Here is a 22,168-nt window from a genome sequence, read left to right on the forward strand (position 1 = left end):
ATATAATTTGGATTTCAGTGAACATTGTCCAAATGGACCGACTTGGAAAAGACAGCTCCTGCACATCTTCCACCCCAAGACACTGGTTAACACGATCAACCTTTCCCTCTACTGCGGGTATTGCTAATACCAGCCACTTCCAATGCAACAAAATAAACTATGCAAAGTGTTTTCTTGTAGGCAGAACACACTGGAGTAGGATTCTATTCCATTGCCAGGCACGACTCAGCCCGTACACTACAGACTGCTGTATTTTGAGACAGGCTTGAATAAGCTATGCAGCCAATAAGCAGAGGGGTTTTGGTCTGATTTTCTGTAATAATGTTATGGGAATAATAATGAATTTTATTTTGTGAAGTGGCTTCTTTTTTTTTTTTACATCAAACAACATTTCCAGTCACCACCTTTATGTGAAGGATAAGTGGATAAACAGGTTCATATGAAGCCCTAAATGTTTTTGCCCAAAACTCTCACAGAATGTAGCCGACATTGAACACCACACATTGGCTGCTACTGTAGGCTGAATGATAGAACAGCTATTTCCATGTTAAAATGTTATGGGATGTATTTTCTCCATAGTTTTTGATGGCAGGTCACTCTGGTAGATCTACATTATGATCAAATAGCCACAGTAGGCTACCTGACCAATGTTAAAACTAACTTAAAGTGGGTACAGCCTGTGTTCACAAAGGTGCGCCAGAAGTTGCACTCAGCAGACCTGAAATTTCCTCAGTCATGACATTTTTGAGGGAACATTGGTCACAAGGTAACTACAATTCTGATTGGCCCAGACAGTTTGGCTGTAGTTGGTTCAGTGCTGTTTATCCAGTGTTGTAGCTAAATCCCAACAGCGTTAAGTTCGATGGAGATTTATTTTTTATATACCATATTATTGATCCATCATTGATTCACTACTTTCCCCAATCCTAAAAGCATTGTATTGGTGGAGGCAGGGACCTTTTTCAAATCAGTGAAGGGAAGTGAACAAGTGCATACTCTGGTAGGAGGAAGTGATCATTCAGACATACTGGAACAAAAGTACATGTTGTTGAATGGCAGGATTCGAACGGATACTGTAACCCCAGTAATTATATTGTAACTTAATTTTATTCTATTCATTTACCTGTTGTTGAATGCCAGCGTTCGAACGGATACTGTAACCCCAGTAATTATATTGTAACTTAATTTTATTCTATTCATTTACCTGTTGTTGAATGCCAGCGTTCGAACGGATACTGTAACCCCAGTAATTATATTTGATTCTATTCATTTACCTGTTGTCGGATGCGAGGGTTCCAGCGGATGTAGTAAGTCACCCAGAGTTCTAGGTGTCTCATGCTGGCTACAGGGTAGAGGACTCTATTGGACTCTGGGGTGTAGAAGGGGTTCTGGTAGAAGGACAGATCACTGTTTACCAATGACCACAGAGACACCGTCTTCGACCGCAACTCCTGGGGAGAGCGAGAGGGGGGAGAGAACGGTTATAATAATTTAGGAGGGTTAGAGAGAGAAGTTAACCAAGGACCACAGAGACACGGCCTTCGACCACAACTCCTCTGGAGAGAGAGATGGAGAAGATCATTAATATGGTCTTTTAGCAGACACTTATGTGCAGCAGTAAGCAGGAAACATACATCTATTCAGGATGACCCGATTGGATCAAACCCACAAATGATCTGAGCCATCGGAATCACAGAGGGAATATGAAGAATTCTGGAACAATAATTAGAGTCTCATGGAGCCTCTCGTCTGTGTGTCATAGAGAGCATTATTACGGCACCTCAGAACCAGTGATGCGTCCCATCGCTCTTCTGCTCTACTTCACATGATCAAGATGGAGGGAGGAGGGGAGGTGGAGGGAGGAGGGGAGGTGGAGGGAGGAGGGGAGGTGGAGGGAATAGAAAGACAAAGAAAGGGTATGAGATTGAGGTAGAGCAGGGGTGTCGAACTCATTTCCCCATCGGGCCGCATTCGGTCTTCACAGAGGTCCGAAGGGACATATTTACTATGTTATCTGTCTCGCTTTCATTTGGGATGACTGTCAACAAGCTGGGCAGAGGAGTGAAGAGACTGTCAGCAAGCTGGGCAGAGGAGTGAAGAGACTGTCGGCAAGCTGGGCAGAGGAGTGAAGAGACTGTCAACAAGCTGGGCAGAGGAGTGAAGAGACTGTCAACAAGCTGGGCAGAGGAGTGAAGAGACTGTCAACAAGCTGGGCAGAGGAGTGAAGAGACTGTCAGCAAGCTGGGCAAAGGAGTGAAGAGACTGTCAGCAAGCTGGGCAGAGGAGTGAAGAGACTGTCAGTAAGCTGGGCAGAGGAGTGAAGAGACTGTCAGCAAGCTGGGCAGAGGAGTGAAGAGACTGTCAGCAAGCTGGGCAGAGGAGTGAAGAGACTGTCAGCAAGCTGGGCAAAGGAGTGAAGAGACTGTCAACAAGCTGGGCAGAGGAGTGAAGAGACTGTCAGCAAGCTGGGCAGAGGAGTGAAGAGACTGTCAGCAAGCTGGGCAGAGGAGTGAAGAGACTGTCAGCAAGCTGGGCAGAGGAGTGAAGAGACTGTCAGTAAGCTGGGCAGAGGAGTGAAGAGACTGTCAGCAAGCTGGGCAGAGGAGTGAAGAGACTGTCAGCAAGCTGGGCAGAGGAGTGAAGAGACTGTCAGCAAGCTGGGCAGAGGAGTGAAGAGACTGTCAGCAAGCTGGGCAGAGGAGTGAAGAGACTGTCAACAAGCTGGGCAGAGGAGTGAAGAGACTGTCAACAAGCTGGGCAGAGGAGTGAAGAGACTGTCAACAAGCTGGGCAGAGTGAAGACTGTCAGCAAGCTGGGCAGAGGAGTGAAGAGTGTCAACAAGCTGGGCAGAGTGAAGACTGTCAGTAAGCTGGGCAGAGGAGTGAAGAGACTGTAAATGTAGGTCCATTATCATTCTACACAGTTTGGATTTGGCTTTAGTCATTAAAATGTCCATTGAGCACCACCCACGAACCTGATTGAATGGGCTTGTGGGCCGGATGACATGTAAAATAAAATGTAAATAGTGAGTTGGCAGAGGAAAATATTGTAGAGGGATGGAAAGACCCAGCTAACACATTTAGTTAACTGGAAGTTGTGGGAACGTTCATTTTTGGTTTCCCCATTGGACTGGCGTTTTCTTGCATTTTTTATGGAAAGTTCTCTTAAATGTTGCGGGAACATTACTTTAAATAGAATCCAGAGGAAACCTGCTGAAAACATCATGCTGTACTGAAATTCCCACCTAGACAACCAAGGCTCTCACCAAGCTCTAAGAAATATACAGTTCTCAGAACTTTATGTGCTCGCTGGGAATTGGAGAGTGCAATATAAGATAAATGTAGAAGGACAGGCAGAGAGAGAGAGAGAGAGAGAGACACAGAGCTTGGACAAACAAGACAAACAACTTACGTTAGTGTCCCTGGCACGCTCACAGTTGTAGAGGAAGGTTCCAAAGACAAACAACTTACGTTAGTGTCCCTGGCACGCTCACAGTTGTAGAGGAAGGTTCCAAAGACAAACAACTTACGTTAGTGTCCCTGGCACGCTCACAGTTGTAGAGGAAGGTTCCAAAGACAAACAACTTACGTTAGTGTCCCTGGCACGCTCACAGTTGTAGAGGAAGGTTCCAAAGCGACAGCTGAACAGGTGGTCCAGGATGGTCACTAGGAGACGCTCGTTAAACTCAAACGCTGTCGGGAACTGGAAGAGAAGGGGAGAGAGAGGTTTAAACCCATAGGCTTTTTCGCAGTAAATTCTTCCTCCATTCCTTGCATCCGCTCTCCTCACTTCCTTCTCAATATGCATTGGAGAAGAAGGTTTGAGGGGAGGGACCTGTGACCTTCTCGTCCAATACGGTTGATGAAGTCAGAAGAACGTGCAAAGACAAATGAAGATAAAGCGCTACACAGGTGTGTCCAGTTCCTACCTGTTTGGTCATCTGCCAGACACAGTCTATGAACTGTACAAAGATAGGAGACCTGTCCTGATCAGCATGGTTCTTATCACCGTGTCCTATCCTCTACAGAGACACGCAAAGACACAGAGACAGAGAGAGAGAGAAAGATAAATAGTTAAACAGTGCAAACAGATTCTTATTACCTCTAGTTAGGTCTTCCTGGTCATTCTAAATTCAAAAAAGGCACTCGCACATCTGAGCCATCATAGTCGCAGGTGCACACTTTGTTAGAATAATTAGGAAATGCACATTGTAACGCTTGCTTATTTTCCCTCGACTCCAAACCCCAATTCGTCCCGAGGCCGATACGTAAAGCTCTGACGAAGGCCCCGAGGCCGATACGTAAAGCTCTGACGAAGGCCCCGAGGCCGATACGTAAAGCTCTGCCGAAGGCATCGAGGCCGATACGTAAAGCTCTGACGAAGGCCCCGAGGCCGATACGTAAAGCTCTGACGAAGGCCCCGAGGCCGATACGTAAAGCTCTGACGAAGGCATCGAGGCCGATACGTAAAGCTCTGACGAAGGCCCCGAGGCCGATACGTAAAGCTCTGACGAAGGCCCCGAGGCCGATACGTAAAGCTCTGACGAAGGCATCGAGGCCGATACGTAAAGCTCTGCCGAAGGCCCCGAGGCCGATACGTAAAGCTCTGCCGAAGGCCCCGAGGCCGATACGTAAAGCTCTGCCGAAGGCCCCGAGGCCGATACGTAAAGCTCTGACGAAGGCATCGAGGCCGATACGTAAAGCTCTGACGAAGGCCCCGAGGCCGATACGTAAAGCTCTGACGAAGGCCCCGAGGCCGATACGTAAAGCTCTGACGAAGGCCCCGAGGCCGATACGTAAAGCTCTGCCGAAGGCCCCGAGGCCGATATGTAAAGCTCTGACAAAGGCCCCGAGGCCGATATGTAAAGCTCTGACGAAGGCCTCGAGGCCGATACGTAAAGCTCTGACGAAGGCCCCGAGGCCGATACGTAAAGCTCTGACGAAGGCCCCGACGAAGGCCCCGAGGCCGATACGTAAAGCTCTGCCGAAGGCATCGAGGCCGATACGTAAAGCTTAATAAAGAGCAGCGTGCAGGTTTCTTCTTTTTTTCTCATCTTCCTGGTCATTTATCTGCACACAATATTGGTCAGTTTAGTTGCTTCCCATCACAGGAGGTTGGTGGCACCTTCATTTGTGAGGATGGGCTCGTGGTAATGGCTGGAGCGGAGTTGTTTATCCATTTGTGAGGATGGGCTCGTGGTAATGGCTGGAGCGGAGTTGTTTATCCAAGTTGCAGGCCATTCCATTTTACTCCGTTCCAGCTATTATTATGAGCCGTCCTCCCCTCAGCAGCCTCCACTGCTTCCCACAGATCATTTGGTCCCCAGTTGACAGCACAAATAAAGACCATCTATGACTGAAAACTCTTCATTATCAGAGTTCAGAGCTAAGCTCCTTTTTTCATTCTCATCATAAACTGTGAGTGAATGCCTTGGAACAGGGTGGACTTACATTGGCAAACTTGTGTCCGAAGCCGATCCACTCCTTCTCCAGCAGTACCTGGAATCAATCGATCACAAATCAAATGTACTTTATAAAAGCTCTTGGTACATTAGCCGTTGTCACAAAGTGGTTTACCTGGAATCCTCTCAGGGTGCGGTAGTGGCTGTCCAGCATCAGCATGGCCAGAGAGGTGAGCTGGGCTGTCCGGTCCCACCCATCACTACAGTGGACCACCACAGAGTTACCTCCCGATATCTTGTCTGCTACTTGGATGGCTCCAGATATGACCAGCTAGAGAGAGAACAGAGAGAGATTCACTACAGAGGACCAGCACATGGTTACCCCTCCACTGATCTGCTAGCTGGCCAGCTCCAGAGAGGAGAGGGCTGTGGGAAGTGATTGTACCCCACTACCTTGATGTGTTCTAGCCAGTGTGTGGACTCCAGACTGGACAGCCAGTGTGACTCCTCTACGTTGGGATAGACAATGTCTTTTAGCTTCTTCAGGGACTCTCTCATCACGTGGATGTTGTGTATGTCTAGAAACACCAGCTCAGCGTTTTGATATGCATCGTCACCCTCGTAACCCCCACCCGTGGCCTAGAGAGAGGGGATAGAGGTCAGAGGTTGAAGACTCATCATTCATGGACAAAAATGGAGAATCACAGGACCCGTTTGAAAACTAAAAAATATATATAATTCTTCCCTCCCTCTCTTGACGCCATCAGTGGCCTGCATGTTATTAGAATTGGTTCTTTAACTGACTTGCCTAGTTAAATAAAGGTTAAATGTAAAAATAATACATGTGGTTGGATAAATTTAAAGTGAGGTTTCACTCAAGGAAATGCAGTATTTTATTGTATGTTTTTCACCCATTCCAACATGGTCAGAACAGTGATCACTTCAAGGAGGGCAGGATTCAAACAGGGTTCATTGTAAACGCGTCGGGGTTGTGGTCAGCTGTTGGAACACACGGCAGGTCAGGGGAAGCTCGTTGTTAAAAGCCTCTCACGGGTAGGAATTTGGGGATTATTATATAGATTGCATTCCATATTAGTAATTTGAGTCCCAACATTCCATTTCACTCTGAGCGGGGTGCGGTGGGCGTTGCGTCACACCCCAACACATAACACACACACACAGTGTAGTTGCTGTGTCCTCTTAGCTTCTAAACTCTACCTCCTCAGTTCTTACTTCTGACACCAGCATACAATGTAGGAGGCAACTAGCAAGAGCCTACAGTGAACAACAAAAGAACACACAGTCCATCTCTCTATGGAAGACAAACCAAAAGACCTACATCTAAATCAACCCAGAGAAAAGGGGAACGAACGTCACGAATCGCTTAAAAGAATCTCTGGGAAGTACTCTTACAAGGAATCCAGAAACGTACCTAGAAAAGTCCCATGTATCAATGACATCTGTCTGGATGATCCATGAGGCAGACACCTACACAACCGCCTCCCAGCGGAACCCAACCAACGCACCTCATGAGACACAGACATGACCTTTCGACATTTAACCTTTGACCCCTGACCTTGTTGGCGACGGCGTTGACGCTGGGCCGTGCGTCGTAGATGGTGAGCTTGGCGGTGCCGTTAGCCTCCCGGATGAGGTCCAGGTAGCGCTCGTCATCCTTGTTCCTCTTCCCAGACATCCCCACCAGAGGCTGAGAGCAGCGGCAGATTACAGCCTGGTTTTCACGGTGGATCCACGACAGCACCTAGAGGTGGGGGGGACAGAGAGATGGTTAGGTAGGATGGGGGGGCAGAGAGATGGTTAGGTAGGTTGGGGGACAGAGAGATGGTTAGGTAGGTTGGGGGAGCAGAGAGATGGTTAGGTAGGTTGGGGGGGACAGAGAGATGGTTAGGTAGGTTGGGGGGACAGAGAGGTGGTTAGGTAGGTTGGGGGGACAGAGAGATGGTTAGGTAGGTTGGGGGGCAGAGAGATGGTTAGGTAGGTTGGGGGGGCAGAGAGATGGTTAGGTAGGTTGGGGGGACAGAGAGATGGTTAGGTAGGTTGGGGGAGCAGAGAGATGGTTAGGTAGGTTGGGGGACAGAGAGATGGTTAGGTAGGTTGGGGGGACAGAGAGGTGGTTAGGTAGGTTGGGGGGACAGAGAGATGGTTAGGTAGGTTGGGGGGCAGAGAGATGGTTAGGTAGGTTGGGGGGGGACAGAGAGATGGTTAGGTAGGTTGGGGGGACAAAGAGATGGTTAGGTAGGTTGGGGGACAAAGAGATGGTTAGGTAGGTTGGGGGGGCAGAGAGATGGTATGGTAGGTTAGGGGGACAGAGAGATGGTAGAGAGATGGTTAGGTAGGTTGGGGGGGACAGAGAGATGGTTAGGTAGGTTGGGGGAGCAGAGAGATGGTTAGGTAGGTTGGGGGGGGACAGAGAGATGGTTAGGTAGGTTGGGGGGACAGAGAGGTGGTTAGGTAGGTTGGGGGACAGAGAGATGGTTAGGTAGGTTGGGGGGCAGAGAGATGGTTAGGTAGGTTGGGGGGACAGAGAGATGGTTAGGTAGGTTGGGGGGGGGACAAAGAGATGGTTAGGTAGGTTGGGGGGACAAAGAGATGGTTAGGTAGGTTGGGGGCAGAGAGATGGTATGGTAGGTTAGGGGGACAGAGAGATGGTAAGGTAGGTTGGGGGACAGAGAGATGGTAAGGTAGGTTGGGGGGGACAGAGAGATGGTAAGGTAGGTTAGGGGGACAGAGAGATGGTTAGGTAGGTTGGGGGACAGAGAGATGGTATGGTAGGTTGGGGGGACAGAGAGATGGTTAGGTAGGTTGGGGGGGGGGCAGAGAGATGGTTAGGTAGGCTGGGGGGGACAAAGAGATGGTTAGGTAGGTTGGGGGAGACAGAGAGATGGTTAGGTAGGTTAGGGGGACAGAGAGATGGTAAGGTAGGTTGGGGGGGACAGAGAGATGGTTAGGTAGGGTGAGGGGGGGAAAGGACGGCAGGAAGAGGGTGAGGAGGGTGGGATGAGGGGGGGAAAGGACGGCAGGAAGAGGGTGAGGAGGGTGGGATGAGGGGGAAAGGACGGCAGGAAGATGGTGGGATGAGGGGGGAAAGGACGGCAGGAAGAGGGTGAGGAGGGTGGGATGAGGGGGGAAAGGACGGCAGGAAGAGGGTGAGGAGGGTGGGATGAGGGGGGAAAGGACGGCAGGAAGATGGTGGGATGAGGGGGGAAAGGACGGCAGGAAGAGCATGAGGAGGGTGGGATGAGGGGGGAAAGGACGGCAGGAAGAGGGTGGGATGAGGGGGGAAAGGACGGCAGGAAGAGGGTGAGGAGGGTGGGATGAGGGGGAAAGGACGGCAGGAAGAGGGTGAGGAGGGGGGGCAGCAGGAAGAGGGTGAGGAGGGTGGCATGAGGGGGTAAAGGACGGCAGGAAGAGGGTGAGGAGGGCGGGATGGGGGGGTAAAGGACGGCAGGAAGAGGGTGAGATGAGGGGGGAAAGTACGGCAGGAAGAGGGTGGGATGAGGGGGGAAAGGACGGCAGGAAGAGTGTGAGGAGGGCGGGATGAGGGGTGAAAGGACGGCAGGAAGAGGGTGAGGAGGGTGGGATGAGGGGTGAAAGGACGGCAGGAAGAGGGTGAGGAGGGGGGGCAGCAGGAAGAGGGTGAGGAGGGTGGCATGAGGGGGTAAAGGACGGCAGGAAGAGGGTGAGGAGGGCGGGATGGGGGGTAAAGGACGGCAGGAAGAGGGTGAGATGAGGGGGGAAAGTACGGCAGGAAGAGGGTGGGATGAGGGGGGAAAGGACGGCAGGAAGAGTGTGAGGAGGGCGGGATGAGGGGTGAAAGGACGGCAGGAAGAGGGTGAGGAGGGTGGGATGAGGGGTGAAAGGACGGCAGGAAGAGGGTGAGGAGGGTGGGATGAGGGGGGAAAGGACGGCAGGAAGAGGGCGAGGAGGGGGGGATGGGGGGGGAAAGGACGGCAGGAAGAGGGTGAGGAGGGTGGGATGAGGGGGAAAGTACGGCAGGAAGAGGGTGGGATGAGGGGGGAAAGGACGGCAGGAAGAGCGTGGGATGAGGGGGGGAAAGGACGGTAGGAAGAGGGTGAGGAGGGTGGGATGAGGGGGGAAAGTACGGCAGGAAGAGGGTGGGATGAGGGGGGAAAGGACGGCAGGAAGAGGGTGAGGAGGGTGGGATGAGGGGGGAAAGGACGGCAGGAAGATGGTGGGATGAGGGGGGAAAGGACGGCAGGAAGATGGTGGGATGAGGGGGGAAAGGACGGCAGGAAGATGGTGGGATGAGGGGGGAAAGGACGGCAGGAAGATGGTGGGATGAGGGGGAAAGGACGGCAGGAAGATGGTGGGATGAGGGGGGAAAGGACGGCAGGAAGAGTGTGAGGAGGGTGGGATGAGGGGGAAAGGACGGCAGGAAGAGGGTGAGGAGGGTGGGATGAGGGGGGAAAGGGCGGCAGGAAGAGGGTGAGGAGGTTGGCATGAGGGGGGAAAGGACGGCAGGAAGAGGGTGAGGAGGGCGGGATGGGGGGGGAAAGGACGGCAGGAAGAGGGTGGGATGAGGGGGGGAAAGGACGGCAGGAAGAGCGTGGGATGAGGGGGAAAGGACGGCAGGAAGAGGGTGAGGAGGGTGGGATGAGGGGGAAAGTACGGCAGGAAGAGGGTGGGATGAGGGGGGAAAGGACGGCAGGAAGAGGGTGAGGAGGGTGGGATGAGGGGGGAAAGGACGGCAGGAAGATGGTGGGATGAGGGGGAAAGGACGGCAGGAAGAGCATGAGAAGGGTGGGATGAGGGGGGAAAGGATGGCAGGAAGAGGGTGAGGAGGGTGGGATGAGGGGGATAGGACGGCAGGAAGAGGGTGAGGAGGGTGGGATGAGGGGGGAAAGGACGGCAGGAAGATGGTGGGATGAGGGGGGAAAGGACGGCAGGAAGAGGGTGAGGAGGGTGGGATGAGGGGGGGAAAGGACGGCAGGAAGAGGGTGAGGAGGGTGGGATGAGGGGGGAAAGGGCGGCAGGAAGAGGGTGAGGAGGGTGGCATGAGGGGGGAAAGGACGGCAGGAAGAGGGTGAGGAGGGCGGGATGGGGGGGAAAGGACGGCAGGAAGAGGGTGGGATGAGGGGGGAAAGGACGGCAGGAAGAGCGTGGGATGAGGGGGGGAAAGGACGGCAGGAAGAGCGTGGGATGAGGGGGGAAAGGACGGCAGGAAGAGGGTGAGGAGGGTGGGATGAGGGGGGAAAGTACGGCAGGAGGAGGGTGGGATGAGGGGGAAAGTACGGCAGGAAGAAGGTGGGATGAGGGGGGAAAGGACGGCAGGAAGAGGGTGAGGAGGGTGGGATGAGGGGGGAAAGGACGGCAGGAAGATGGTGGGATGAGGGGGGAAAGGACGGCAGGAAGAGCATGAGAAGGGTGGGATGAGGGGGGAAAGGATGGCAGGAAGAGGGTGAGGAGGGTGGGATGAGGGGGGAAAGGACGGCAGGAAGAGGGTGAGGAGGGTGGGATGAGGGGGGAAAGGACGGCAGGAAGAGGGTGAGGAGGGTGGGATTTTTTTAATTATTATTATTATTATTATTATTATTTTTTTTACCTTTATTTAACCAGGCAAGTCAGTTAAGAACATATTCTTATTTTCAATGACGGCCTGGGAACAGTGGGTTAACTGCCTGTTCAGGGGCAGAACGACAGATTTGTACCTTGTCAGCTCGGGGGTTTGAACTCGCAACCTTCCGGTTACTAGTCAGTCCAACGCTCTAACCACTAGGCTACGCTAGTGGTTAGAGGGGGGGAAAGGACGTCAGGAAGGACGTCAGGAAGAGCGTGGGATGAGGGGGGAAAGGACGGCAGGAAGAGGGTGAGGAGGGTGGTATGAGGGGGGACGGCAGGAAGAGGGTGGGATGAGGGGAAAGGACAGCAGGAAGAGGATGAGGAGGGTGAGGATGAGGAGGGTGGGATGAGGAGAAAGGACTCACAGGAATGCGTCCTCTGGACCTGAAGGTACACACTTTCCTCAAGTCTTCCTCTGTAGCTTTGAAGGGAACCACCAGTATGGTGGGGTAGGTGTCGCACAGCTCATAGTTGGCATTGATGAACGTGACACGCCACTTGTCATTGGGTAAGCCCTGTTGACAGGGGAGACAAACAGCCAATCAGAGAAGAGATTGCAGGCTGTGACTCAGAGGCATTATTGGTGAGGTACAGTGCTACATCACTGGTGACGAGGTTGAAGGTAAATGGTTAAGATAAGAGGATTCTAATATACCACAATGCTTTGCATAAATGAGGAATAATCCTTAACAATGGGACTAGCTATGCTAGTTTAACTGCGCTGGTCCCATGAATCGGTTCATTTTCAAAAGCTTTGTGGTGGAATGATAAGGTTGTCTTCACCTGGGTATCTTCAAGCGACACTATTTAAGCAGACTAAGTGACCGAGTTAAAAGCTGGGATTTTGGATCTATCCCTACACAGACAACCTAGAAGACTGGCAACAACAATGTAATGACACATTTAGTAAGACAATGATAAGTCCTACCTGCCGTCTGAACTCTTCCATGGGTTTGTACACACTCCAGCCATTCTCTTCAAATTTCTCTTGACTCAGGTACGCAAACAGAAGCTACAGGGAGAGAGAGAGAGAGAGAATGGGATTGACTTTACCAAAGTTTTTTTTGTCCAGCAAACATGGGAGAGTTTCGCTAAATCATCTGCTTGTGAGTGATTGTTGACTCTTCTCTAGTGATGTGCAAAGACTAGGGCTGTCTCGACAAAAAAAAAGAAAAGTTGGTCGACCGAGAGTCGTCTTCCTTTCCACCAATCGATAGGTATAAATTTTAAAACAAGTATTTTTCCACATACACACTCTGTTTGAATAAAATCAACTATATATAGGCTACAGAGCTTGTCTGATGCTTTAAGCACACAAATGACTAAAGAGGGAGGCAGAGATCAATACAACCTGTCCAGAACATAACCTGTCCAGAAGATAACCTGTCCAGAACATAACCTGTCCAGAACATAACCTGTCCAGAACATAACCTGCTGTCCAGAACATAACCTGCTGTCCAGAACATAACCTGCTGTCCAGAACATAACCTGCTGTCCAGAACATAACCTGCTGTCCAGAACATAACCTGCTGTCCAGAACATAACCTGTCCAGAACATAACCTGTCCCCTCCTCCCTCCTTGCCTGTAATAGGCTACACCAGTGGGAGGCAACCTTTTCCATTTGGAGAGCCAAGTTATCCTACCATTTCTACTGATCTGCGTGCCAGTCATGGCTTTCATATGCACGTTTTCGTGGAACAGTTTCATTTATAATAAGTCTTCATAACTCAAAATCAATGTCATGTGGTTAATCAAGATTCTAAATGAAAATGATACAAATCTAAAAGTAACTTCTATTGCCAACATGTAAAAATAGCCTACATAAAGCCAACAAATAAAAACATTGCAGCCCGCTGGTAGAAAATATCCTGATTAAAAACAAATATCCTATAAATCACATTGGCTACACGGCCTGACTGCAAGGAACTTGAATCATTGTATCAACTATTAACTAGGTCAGCTGGAAGCTTGTTTTAACCAAACTTGCAACATTGTAGAAAATATTCTGGGCCCTCAGTTTCCCACACCAGTGAGCTCTGGACAGAGACACACAGATGTAGGCTATTTGCCCAAAGAATAAGAAGTAATCAGGTAGGCCCATTTTATGATGTTTCCACCTAACCAGAATCGGACATGTTTTTCATGCTTAGTGGTTATCGAGAGGGAGAGAGAGCTGGACAGATTCTTCAAATAGGCTACATTGAAGAACTTTTCATTCTCAATGGGTGTAAAAACAGACTTTGTTTACTTGCTGTTTGAGGCAAAGAAAACATGACTTTGAGAAGCTCCACAGTGATGGTGAGTTAAGACAATTAGAAATAGTATCAGATCCCCAAATAGGCACATTTATAAAGCCTACATTTGTATGCAGGCCAGGTAGAATAGTCAAACTTCTAAATGTGTAATCAGGTGCGTGTCCTTATTCAAGATTGTCTTTTTGTTTGGAGCGCTCCTGTCAATGAATAAATTGACAACTGGTAAATGGAATGCAATACACCAAAACGTTCTCCTCCTACAAGTGTAGCCTATAAGTTGTGGTCTCGATTAACAACGTGTCCACTTCAACAATGACAAGACTATAATAATAATAATAATAATAATTGAATGCATCAAGAGAAATTCCCGTAACCAAACAAACATTGTAGATTAGAAATGATGGTAAATGTATAAGTGGTGATACTGTCGTACCTTCTCCGCGGCCTCCACAAAGGATTAGTCCACTCAGACAGTCTCCTGTGCCATCATTTAAAATGTATTTACTATTGCTCGACTAAAAAAAAACTATTATTGCCAGCCCTAGCAAAAACAAATAACAGGATATAGCAAACAGATCAACTGTAATAAAGCACTTCTCTTGTCATAGTTATTATAGAGTTGTTAAAAGGCGGTAATGATACGAGGTGACTATATAAAAGGTGTGTACGTACCAGACCGTGGGATAGGGGGAAGGCATATTTAAACAAGATGTCAAAGATGTCCCTTCTGCTGTGTCCCTCCTGCTTCAACGCAAACCTCAGGTTCCTCATGTCCTGTTGGGAGAGACATGCATTAAGAACCGTTAAGGACGCACGTTGACACAGGACACACAAAATGCTGTCAGTACAAAATAAATACTTGGAATCTTTTTTGATGTTGAAACTTCTTGATCCAAGAATGAACCTTTCTGTACACAATGTTCCAACATCTCAATTTCCTACACTCCTGTTTTTATACATAGTGGTTCAGTCCTAGTCTGGTTGTCAGATCGAATTGGACTGAACCACTATGTACGTATATTCATAGGGGTGGTCAGGACCATGACACAGTATCTGACCTTGCAGGTGATGTCCAGCCCGTATGAGTTCTCCCCCCGACTGGAGGCTCCGCCCATCTTCTCCACCCGGCCAATGGCGCCCAGCGGAACATCCAGAGTCACCGCCGGGTCCTGTGATATCACAAAATACAGACATGTGATTGGTCCTGCTGGGAGTCCAGTGATATCACAACAGAATACACCAGAGGTGGAAGATGGGTCCTGCAGTGGTTGAATTGACATATAAAGACATCGGTATCGTGAGGCCACAAACCGATCCAGGCTGTATCACATCAGGCCGTGATTGGGAGTCCCATAAGGCAGCACACAATTGGCCCAGCTTCGTCCGGGTTTGGCCGGGGTAGGACGTTATTGTAAATAAGAATTTGTTCTTAACTGACTTGTCTAGTTAAATAAAGGTTCAATAAAATAAATATTGTGTATTGTGAAGTTTACTCTTGAATACATTTTAGGTAGCTAATATTTCATCTGCAAGATTAAGCCACTTAATTACCAAAGCATAAGTTTAAATGGAAGACATGGGCGTAGTAGGAGGTGCTTACATCACTTCAGTTATTATTTCACCCTCGTCTTACCAGCTCAGTTGACTGACAACACATTCTCATTTTACAGACACAACATTTACATTACATTTTAACCTGGGGAATAGTTACAGGGGAGAGGAGGGGGATGGATGAGCCAATTGGCAATGATGGTATGAGGGCCAGATTGGTTTAATTTAGACGGGACACCAGGGTTAACACCCCTCTTACGATAAGTGCCATGGGATCTTTAGTGACCATTTAACGTCCCATCTGAAAGACAACCCCCTACACAGGGCAATGTCCCCAATCACTGCCCTGGTGCATTGGGTTCTTTTTTAAGACCAGAGAAAAGGGTGCCTCCTACTGGCCCTTCAACACCACTTCCAGCAGCATCTGGTCTCCCATCCAGGGACTGACCAGGACCAACTCTGCTTAGCTTCAGAGGCAAGCCAGTAGTGGGATGCAGGGTGGTATGCTGCTGGCTAAGCCACCAGAGTAGATTGTGTGTGTGTGTGTGTGTGTGTGTGTGTGTGTGTGTGTGTGTGTGTGTGTGTGTGTGTGTGTGTGTGTGTGTGTGTGTGTGTGTGTGTGTGTGTGTGTGTGTGTGTGTGTTAAAATTTGTGAGGTCAGCATATTGTTAACGTGTTGTCAGGTGTTGCATTACAGAGAGTGGAGTCAACATCCCAAATCGCTCCCAATTCACTACTTTTGACCAGAGCCCTGTGAGCCCTATGGACCCTGGTCAAAAGAGGCGTACTATATAGGGAATAGGGAGCCGTTTAGGACAGAGACTGGAATAAAGAGCCTTGCTTCTGCTGCTGTATCCCTGTAATAACATACTCCATCACTGACACACACACACAGTCAATAACACATACACCTCTCAGCCTGACTGATGGTCTGATAAAGCAAACCTTGGGTCCTGCATTTCTGCTACATCTAAGATTATTTAACTATCCCCCCCTCTTCTACTCCACAACTATCCTCCCCCTCTTCTACTCCACAACTATCCTCCCCCTCTTCTACTCCACAACTATCCCCCCCTCTTCTCCTCCACAACTATCCTCCCCTCTTCTCCTCCACAACTATCCTCCCCCTCTTCTCCTCCACAACTATCCTCCCCCTCTTCTCCTCCACAACTATCCTCCCCTCTTCTCCTCCACAACTATCCTCCCCTCTTCTCCTCCACAACTATCCCCCTCTTCTCCTCCACAACTATCCTCCCCCTCTTCTCCTCCACAACTATCCCCCCTCTTCTCCTCCACAACTATCCTCCCCCTCTTCTCCTCCACAACTATCCTCCCCTCTTCTCCTCCACAACTATCCTCCCCTTCTCCTCCACAACTACCCCCCCTCTTCTCCTCCACAACTATCCTCCCCCTTCTCCTCCACAACTATCCCCCCCTCTTCTCCTCCACAACTATCCCCCTCTTCTCCTCCACAACTATCCTCCCCCTCTTCTCCTCCACAACTATCCTCCCCCTCTTCTCCTCCACAACTACCCCCCCTCTTCTCCTCCACAACTATCCTCCCCCTCTTCTCCTCCACAACTATCCTCCCCTCTTCTCCTCCACAACTATCCCCCTCTTCTCCTCCACAACTATCCTCCCCCTCTTCTCCTCCACAACTATCCCCCTCTTCTCCTCCACAACTATCCCCCCCTCTTCTCCTCCACAACTATCCCCCTCTTCTCCTCCACAACTATCCTCCCCTCTTCTCCTCCACAACTATCCCCCTCTTCTCCTCCACAACTATCCCCCCCTCTTCTCCTCCACAACTATCCCCCCTCTTCTCCTCCACAACTATCCCCCTCTTCTCCTCCACAACTATCCCCCCCTCTTCTCCTCCACAACTATCCTCCCCCTCTTCTCCTCCACAACTATCCTCCCCCTCTTCTCCTCCACAACTATCCCCCCCTCTTCTCCTCCACAACTATCCTCCCCTCTTCTCCTCCACAACTATCCCCCCTCTTCTCCTCCACAACTATCCCCCCCTCTTCTCCTCCACAACTATCCTCCCCTCTTCTCCTCCACAACTATCTCCCCCTCTTCTCCTCCACAACTATCTCCCCTCTTCTCCTCCACAACTATCCTCCCCTCTTCTCCTCCTCAACTATCCCCCTCTTCTCCTCAACTATCCTCCCCCTCTTCTCCTCCACAACTATCCCCCCCTCTTCTCCTCCACAACTATCCTCCCTCTTCTCCTCCACAACTATCCCCCCTCTTCTCCTCCACAACTATCCCCCTCTTCTCCTCCACAACTATCCTCCCCTCTTCTCCTCCACAACTATCTCCCCTCTTCCTCCACAACTATCTCCCCCTCTCTCCTCCACAACTATCCTCCCCTCTTCTCCTCCACAACTATCCCCCTCTTCTCCTCAACTATCCTCCCCTCTTCTCCTCCACAACTACCCCCCTCTTCTCCTCCACAACTACCCCCTCTTCTCCTCCACAACTATCCTCCCCCTCTCTTCTCCACAACTATCCCCCCTCTTCTCCTCCACAACTATCCTCCCCCTCTTCTCCTCCACAACTATCCTCCCCCCTCTTCTCCTCCACAACTACCCCCTCTTCTCCTCCACAACTATCCCCCTCTTCTCCTCAACTATCCTCCCCTCTTCTCCTCCACAACTACCCCCCTCTTCTCCTCCACAACTATCCTCCCCTCTCTTCTCCACAACTATCCTCCCCTCTTCTCCTCCACAACTATCCTCCCCCTCTCTTCTCCACAACTATCCTCCCCTCTTCTCCTCCACAACTACCCCCCTCTTCTCCTCCACAACTACCCCCCTCTTCTCCTCCACAACTATCCTCCCTCTTCTCCTCCACAACTACCCCCCTCTTCTCCTCCACAACTATCCTCCCCTCTTCTCCTCCACAACTATCCTCCCCTCTTCTCCTCCACAACTATCCTCCCCTCTTCTCCTCCACAACTACCCCCTCTTCTCCTCCACAACTATCCTCCCCCTTCTCCTCCACAACTATCCCCCTCTTCTCCTCCACAACTATCCTCCCCTCTTCTCCTCCACAACTATCCTCCCCTCTTCTCCTCCACAACTATCCCCCTCTTCTCCTCCACAACTATCCTCCCCCTCTTCTCCTCCACAACTATCCCCCCCTCTTCTCCTCCACAACTATACCCCCTCTTCTCCTCCACAACTATCCTCCCCTCTTCTCCTCCACAACTATCCTCCCCTCTTCTCCTCCACAACTATCCTCCCCTCTCTCCTCCACAACTATCCTCCCCCTCTTCTCCTCCACAACTATCCCCCCTCTTCTCCTCCACAACTATCCTCCCTCTTCTCCTCCACAACTATCCCCCCTCTTCTCCTCCACAACTACCCCCCCCTCTTCTCCTCCACAACTATCCTCCCCCTCTTCTCCTCCACAACTATCTCCCCTCTTCTCCTCCACAACTATCTCCCCCTCTTCTCCTCCACAACTATCCTCCCCTCTTCTCCTCCACAACTATCCCCCCTCTTCTCCTCAACTATCCTCCCCCTCTTCTCCTCCACAACTATCCCCCCCCTCTTCTCCTCCACAACTATCCCCCCTCTTCTCCTCCACAACTATCCCCCCTCTTCTCCTCCACAACTATCCCCCCTCTTCTCCTCCACAACTATCCTCCCCCTCTTCTCCTCCACAACTATCTCCCCTCTTCCTCCACAACTATCTCCCCCTCTTCTCCTCCACAACTATCCTCCCCCTCTTCTCCTCCACAACTACCCCCCCTCTTCTCCTCAACTATCCTCCCCCTCTTCTCCTCCACAACTACCCCCCCTCTTCTCCTCCACAACTATCCTCCCCCTCTCTTCTCCACAACTATCCCCCCTCTTCTCCTCCACAACTATCCTCCCCTCTTCTCCTCCACAACTATCCTCCCCTCTTCTCCTCCACAACTACCCCCCTCTTCTCCTCCACAACTATCCCCCTCTTCTCCTCAACTATCCTCCCCCTTCTCCTCCACAACTACCCCCTCTTCTCCTCCACAACTATCCTCCCCTCTCTTCTCCACAACTATCCTCCCCTCTTCTCCTCCACAACTATCCTCCCCTCTCTTCTCCACAACTATCCTCCCCTCTTCTCCTCCACAACTACCCCCCTCTTCTCCTCCACAACTACCCCCCTCTTCTCCTCCACAACTATCCTCCCCTCTTCTCCTCCACACTACCCCCCTCTTCTCCTCCACAACTACCCCCCTCTTCTCCTCCACAACTATCCTCCCCTCTTCTCCTCCACAACTATCCTCCCCTCTTCTCCTCCACAACTATCCTCCCCTCTTCTCCTCCACAACTATCCTCCCCTCTTCTCCTCCACAACTATCCCCCTCTTCTCCTCCACAACTACCCCCTCTTCTCCTCCACAACTACCCCCCTCTTCTCCTCCACAACTACCCCCCCTTCTCCTCCACAACTATCCCCCTCTTCTCCTCCACAACTATCCCTCTTCTCCTCCACAACTATCCCCCCCTCTTCTCCTCCACAACTATCTCCCTCTTCTCCTCCACAACTATCTCCCTCTTCTCCTCCACAACTATCCCCTCTCTTCTCCTCCACAACTATCTCCCTCTTCTCCTCCACAACTATCTCCCTCTTCTCCTCCACAACTACCCCCCTCTTCTCCTCCACAACTACCCCCCTCTTCTCCTCCACAACTACCCCCCTCTTCTCCTCCACAACTACCCCCCTCTTCTCCTCCACAACTACCCCCCTCTTCTCCTCCACAACTATCCTCCCCCCCTTCTCCTCCACAACTATCCCCCCCTCTTCTCCTCCACAACTATCCTCCCCCTCTTCTCCTCCACAACTATCCCACCCTCTTCTCCTCCACAACTATCCTCCCCCTCTTCTCCACAACTATCCCCCTCTTCTCCTCCACAACTATCCTCCCCCTCTTCTCCTCCACAACTATTCTCCCCCTCTTCTCCTCCACAACTATTCCCCACTCTTCTCCTCCACAACTATCCTCCCCCTCTTCTCCTCCACAACTATTCTCCCCCTCTTCTCCTCCACAACCATCCTCCCCCTCTTCTCCTCCACAACTATTCTCCCCCTCTTCTCCTCCACAACTATCCCCCTCTTCTCCTCCACAACTATCCTCCCCTCTTCTCCTCCACAACTATCCTCCCCTCTTCTCCTCCACAACTATCCTCCCCTCTTCTCCTCCACAACTATCCTCCCCTTCTCCTCCACAACTATCCCCCCTCTTCTCCTCCACAACTATCCTCAACCCTCTTCTCCTCCACAACTATCCTCCCCCTCTTCTCCTCCACAACTATCCTCCCCCTCTTCTCCTCCACAACTATCCCCCCCTCTTCTCCTCCACAACTATCCTCCCCTCTTCTCCTCCACAACTATCCTCCCCTCTTCTCCTCCACAACTATCCTCCCCCTCTTCTCCTCCACAACTATCCTCCCCCTCTTCTCCTCCACAACTATCCCCCCTCTTCTCCTCCACAACTATCCCCCCCTCTTCGCCTCCACAACTATCCCCCCTCTTCTCCTCCGCAACCACCCCCCTCTCACCTCCGCAACTATCCTCCCCTCTTCTCCTCCGCAACTATCCTCCCTCTTCTCCTCCACAACTAACCTCCCCTCTTCTCCTCCACAACTATCCCCCCTTCTCCTCCACAACTATCTCCTCCACAACTATCCCCCTCTTCTCCTCCACAACTATCCCCCCTCTTCTCCTCCACAACTATCCCCCTCTTCTCCTCCACAACTATCCCCCCTCTTCTCCTCCGCAACCACCCCCTCTTCTCCTCCGCAACCACCCCCCTCTCTCCTCCGCAACTATCCTCCCCTCTTCTCCTCCGCAACTATCCTCCCTCTTCTCCTCCACAACTATCCTCCCTCTTCTCCTCCACAACTATCCTCCCCTCAACTATCCCCCTCTTCTCCTCAACTATCCCCCCTCTCCTCCGCAACTATCCTCCCTCTTCTCCTCCACAACTATCCTCCCCCTCTTCTCCTCCACAACTATCCCCCCCCTCTTCTCCTCAACTATCCCCCCCTCTTCGCCTCCACAACTATCCCCCCCTCTTCGCCTCCACAACTATCCCCCCCTCTTCGCCTCCACAACTGCCCCCCCCCTTCTCCTCCATAACGATCCCTCTTTTCCTCCATAACGATCCCTCTTCTCCTCCATAACGATCCCTCTCCTCCTCCATAACGATCCCTCTCCTCCTCCATAACGATCCCCCTCTCCTCCTCCATAACTATCCCTCTCTTCTCCTCCATAACTATCCCTCTCTTCTCCTCCATAACTATCCCTCTCTTCCTCCATAACTATCCCTCTCTTATCCACAACTATCCCTCTCCTCCTCCACAACTACCCCTCTTCTCCTCCATAACTACCCCTCTTCTCCTCCATAACTACCCCTCTTCTCCTCCATAACTACCCCTCTTCTACCCCTCTTCTCCTCCATAACTATCCCTCTTCTCCTCCATAACTATCCCCAGTCTCCTCCACAACTATCCCCCTCTTCTCCTCCATAACTATCCCTCTTCTCCTCCATAACTATCCCTCTTCTCCTCCATAACTATCCCTCTTCTCCTCCATAACTATCCCCAGTCTCCTCCATAACTATCCCTCTCTTCTCCTCCATAACTATCCCTCTCTTCTCCTCCATAACTATCCCTCTCTTCTCCTCCATAACTATCCCTCTTCTCCTCCATAACTATCCCTGTCTTCTCCTCCATAACTATCCCTGTCTTCTCCTCCATAACTATCCCTGTCTTCTCCTCCATAACTATCCCTGTCTTCTCCTCCATAACTATCCCTGTCTTCTCCTCCATAACTATCCCTGTCTAGATGATGTCTTTGTCACAAATTGATCTTATTCGTGCCAGTCTCAGTGGACGAGTCCATTATGGAAGCCGCGGGAATGGCACAGTCCATCAGTCTAAGACAGGCATAGGCAACTTAAATCATGCATGATGCGAGGGTATTTACCTTGGCATGCCAAGCAATTCAGAATTGCATTTTCCTAAACCATTTCATAGTTTTCCATAAACGGCTACTGCATTGGACCAGACACAGTTTGTGAGAGTATTCCTGAGGCCTATAGTGTGTGAAGATAATGTGTCTTGGGTACAAATGTTAAATGGTCAGTTAAGGGGGGTTTGTGGGGGCCTCCCGAGTGGCACCGCGCCTAAGGCTCTGCATCGCAGTTGCCACTAGAGATCCTGGATAGAGTCCAGGCGGTCTCAGCCGGCCCCGAACAGGAGACCCACAGGGCTGCGCACCATTGTCCCAGCATCGCCAGGGTTAGGGGAGGGTTTGGCCGGCAAGGATGTCCTTGTCCCATCGGGCTCTAACGACTCTTGTG

The 22,168-nt window shown here is 50.9% G+C and overlaps 1 protein-coding gene across 6 annotated transcripts in view; it reads right to left on the reverse strand.

Annotated features, from left to right (window-relative positions):
* Positions 1-22,168, reverse strand: part of mtm1 (myotubularin 1) — a 76,861-nt gene that overhangs the window by 9,177 nt on the left and 45,516 nt on the right. For 5 of the 6 annotated variants that reach the window (XM_052497647.1, XM_052497646.1, XM_052497645.1 and 2 more), the window contains 11 exons: positions 14,317-14,427; positions 13,931-14,032; positions 11,931-12,014; positions 11,368-11,517; positions 6,978-7,163; positions 5,855-6,040; positions 5,577-5,732; positions 5,451-5,498; positions 3,929-4,021; positions 3,589-3,702; positions 1,275-1,451 (listed from right to left, as the gene is read on the reverse strand). In XM_052497647.1, coding sequence (XP_052353607.1) covers positions 1,275-1,451; positions 3,589-3,702; positions 3,929-4,021; positions 5,451-5,498; positions 5,577-5,732; positions 5,855-6,040; positions 6,978-7,163; positions 11,368-11,517; positions 11,931-12,014; positions 13,931-14,032; positions 14,317-14,427 — 1,407 coding nt within the window. Of the gene's footprint in view, positions 1-1,274; positions 1,452-3,529; positions 3,703-3,928; positions 4,022-5,450; positions 5,499-5,576; positions 5,733-5,854; positions 6,041-6,977; positions 7,164-11,367; positions 11,518-11,930; positions 12,015-13,930; positions 14,033-14,316; positions 14,428-22,168 lie in introns of those variants that run through there. The other variant, XM_052497648.1, reaches the window with a different exon arrangement.

Source organism: Oncorhynchus keta, chromosome 35 (genome assembly GCF_023373465.1).
Source record: "Oncorhynchus keta strain PuntledgeMale-10-30-2019 chromosome 35, Oket_V2, whole genome shotgun sequence".
NCBI classification, from domain to species: domain Eukaryota; kingdom Metazoa; phylum Chordata; class Actinopteri; order Salmoniformes; family Salmonidae; genus Oncorhynchus; species Oncorhynchus keta.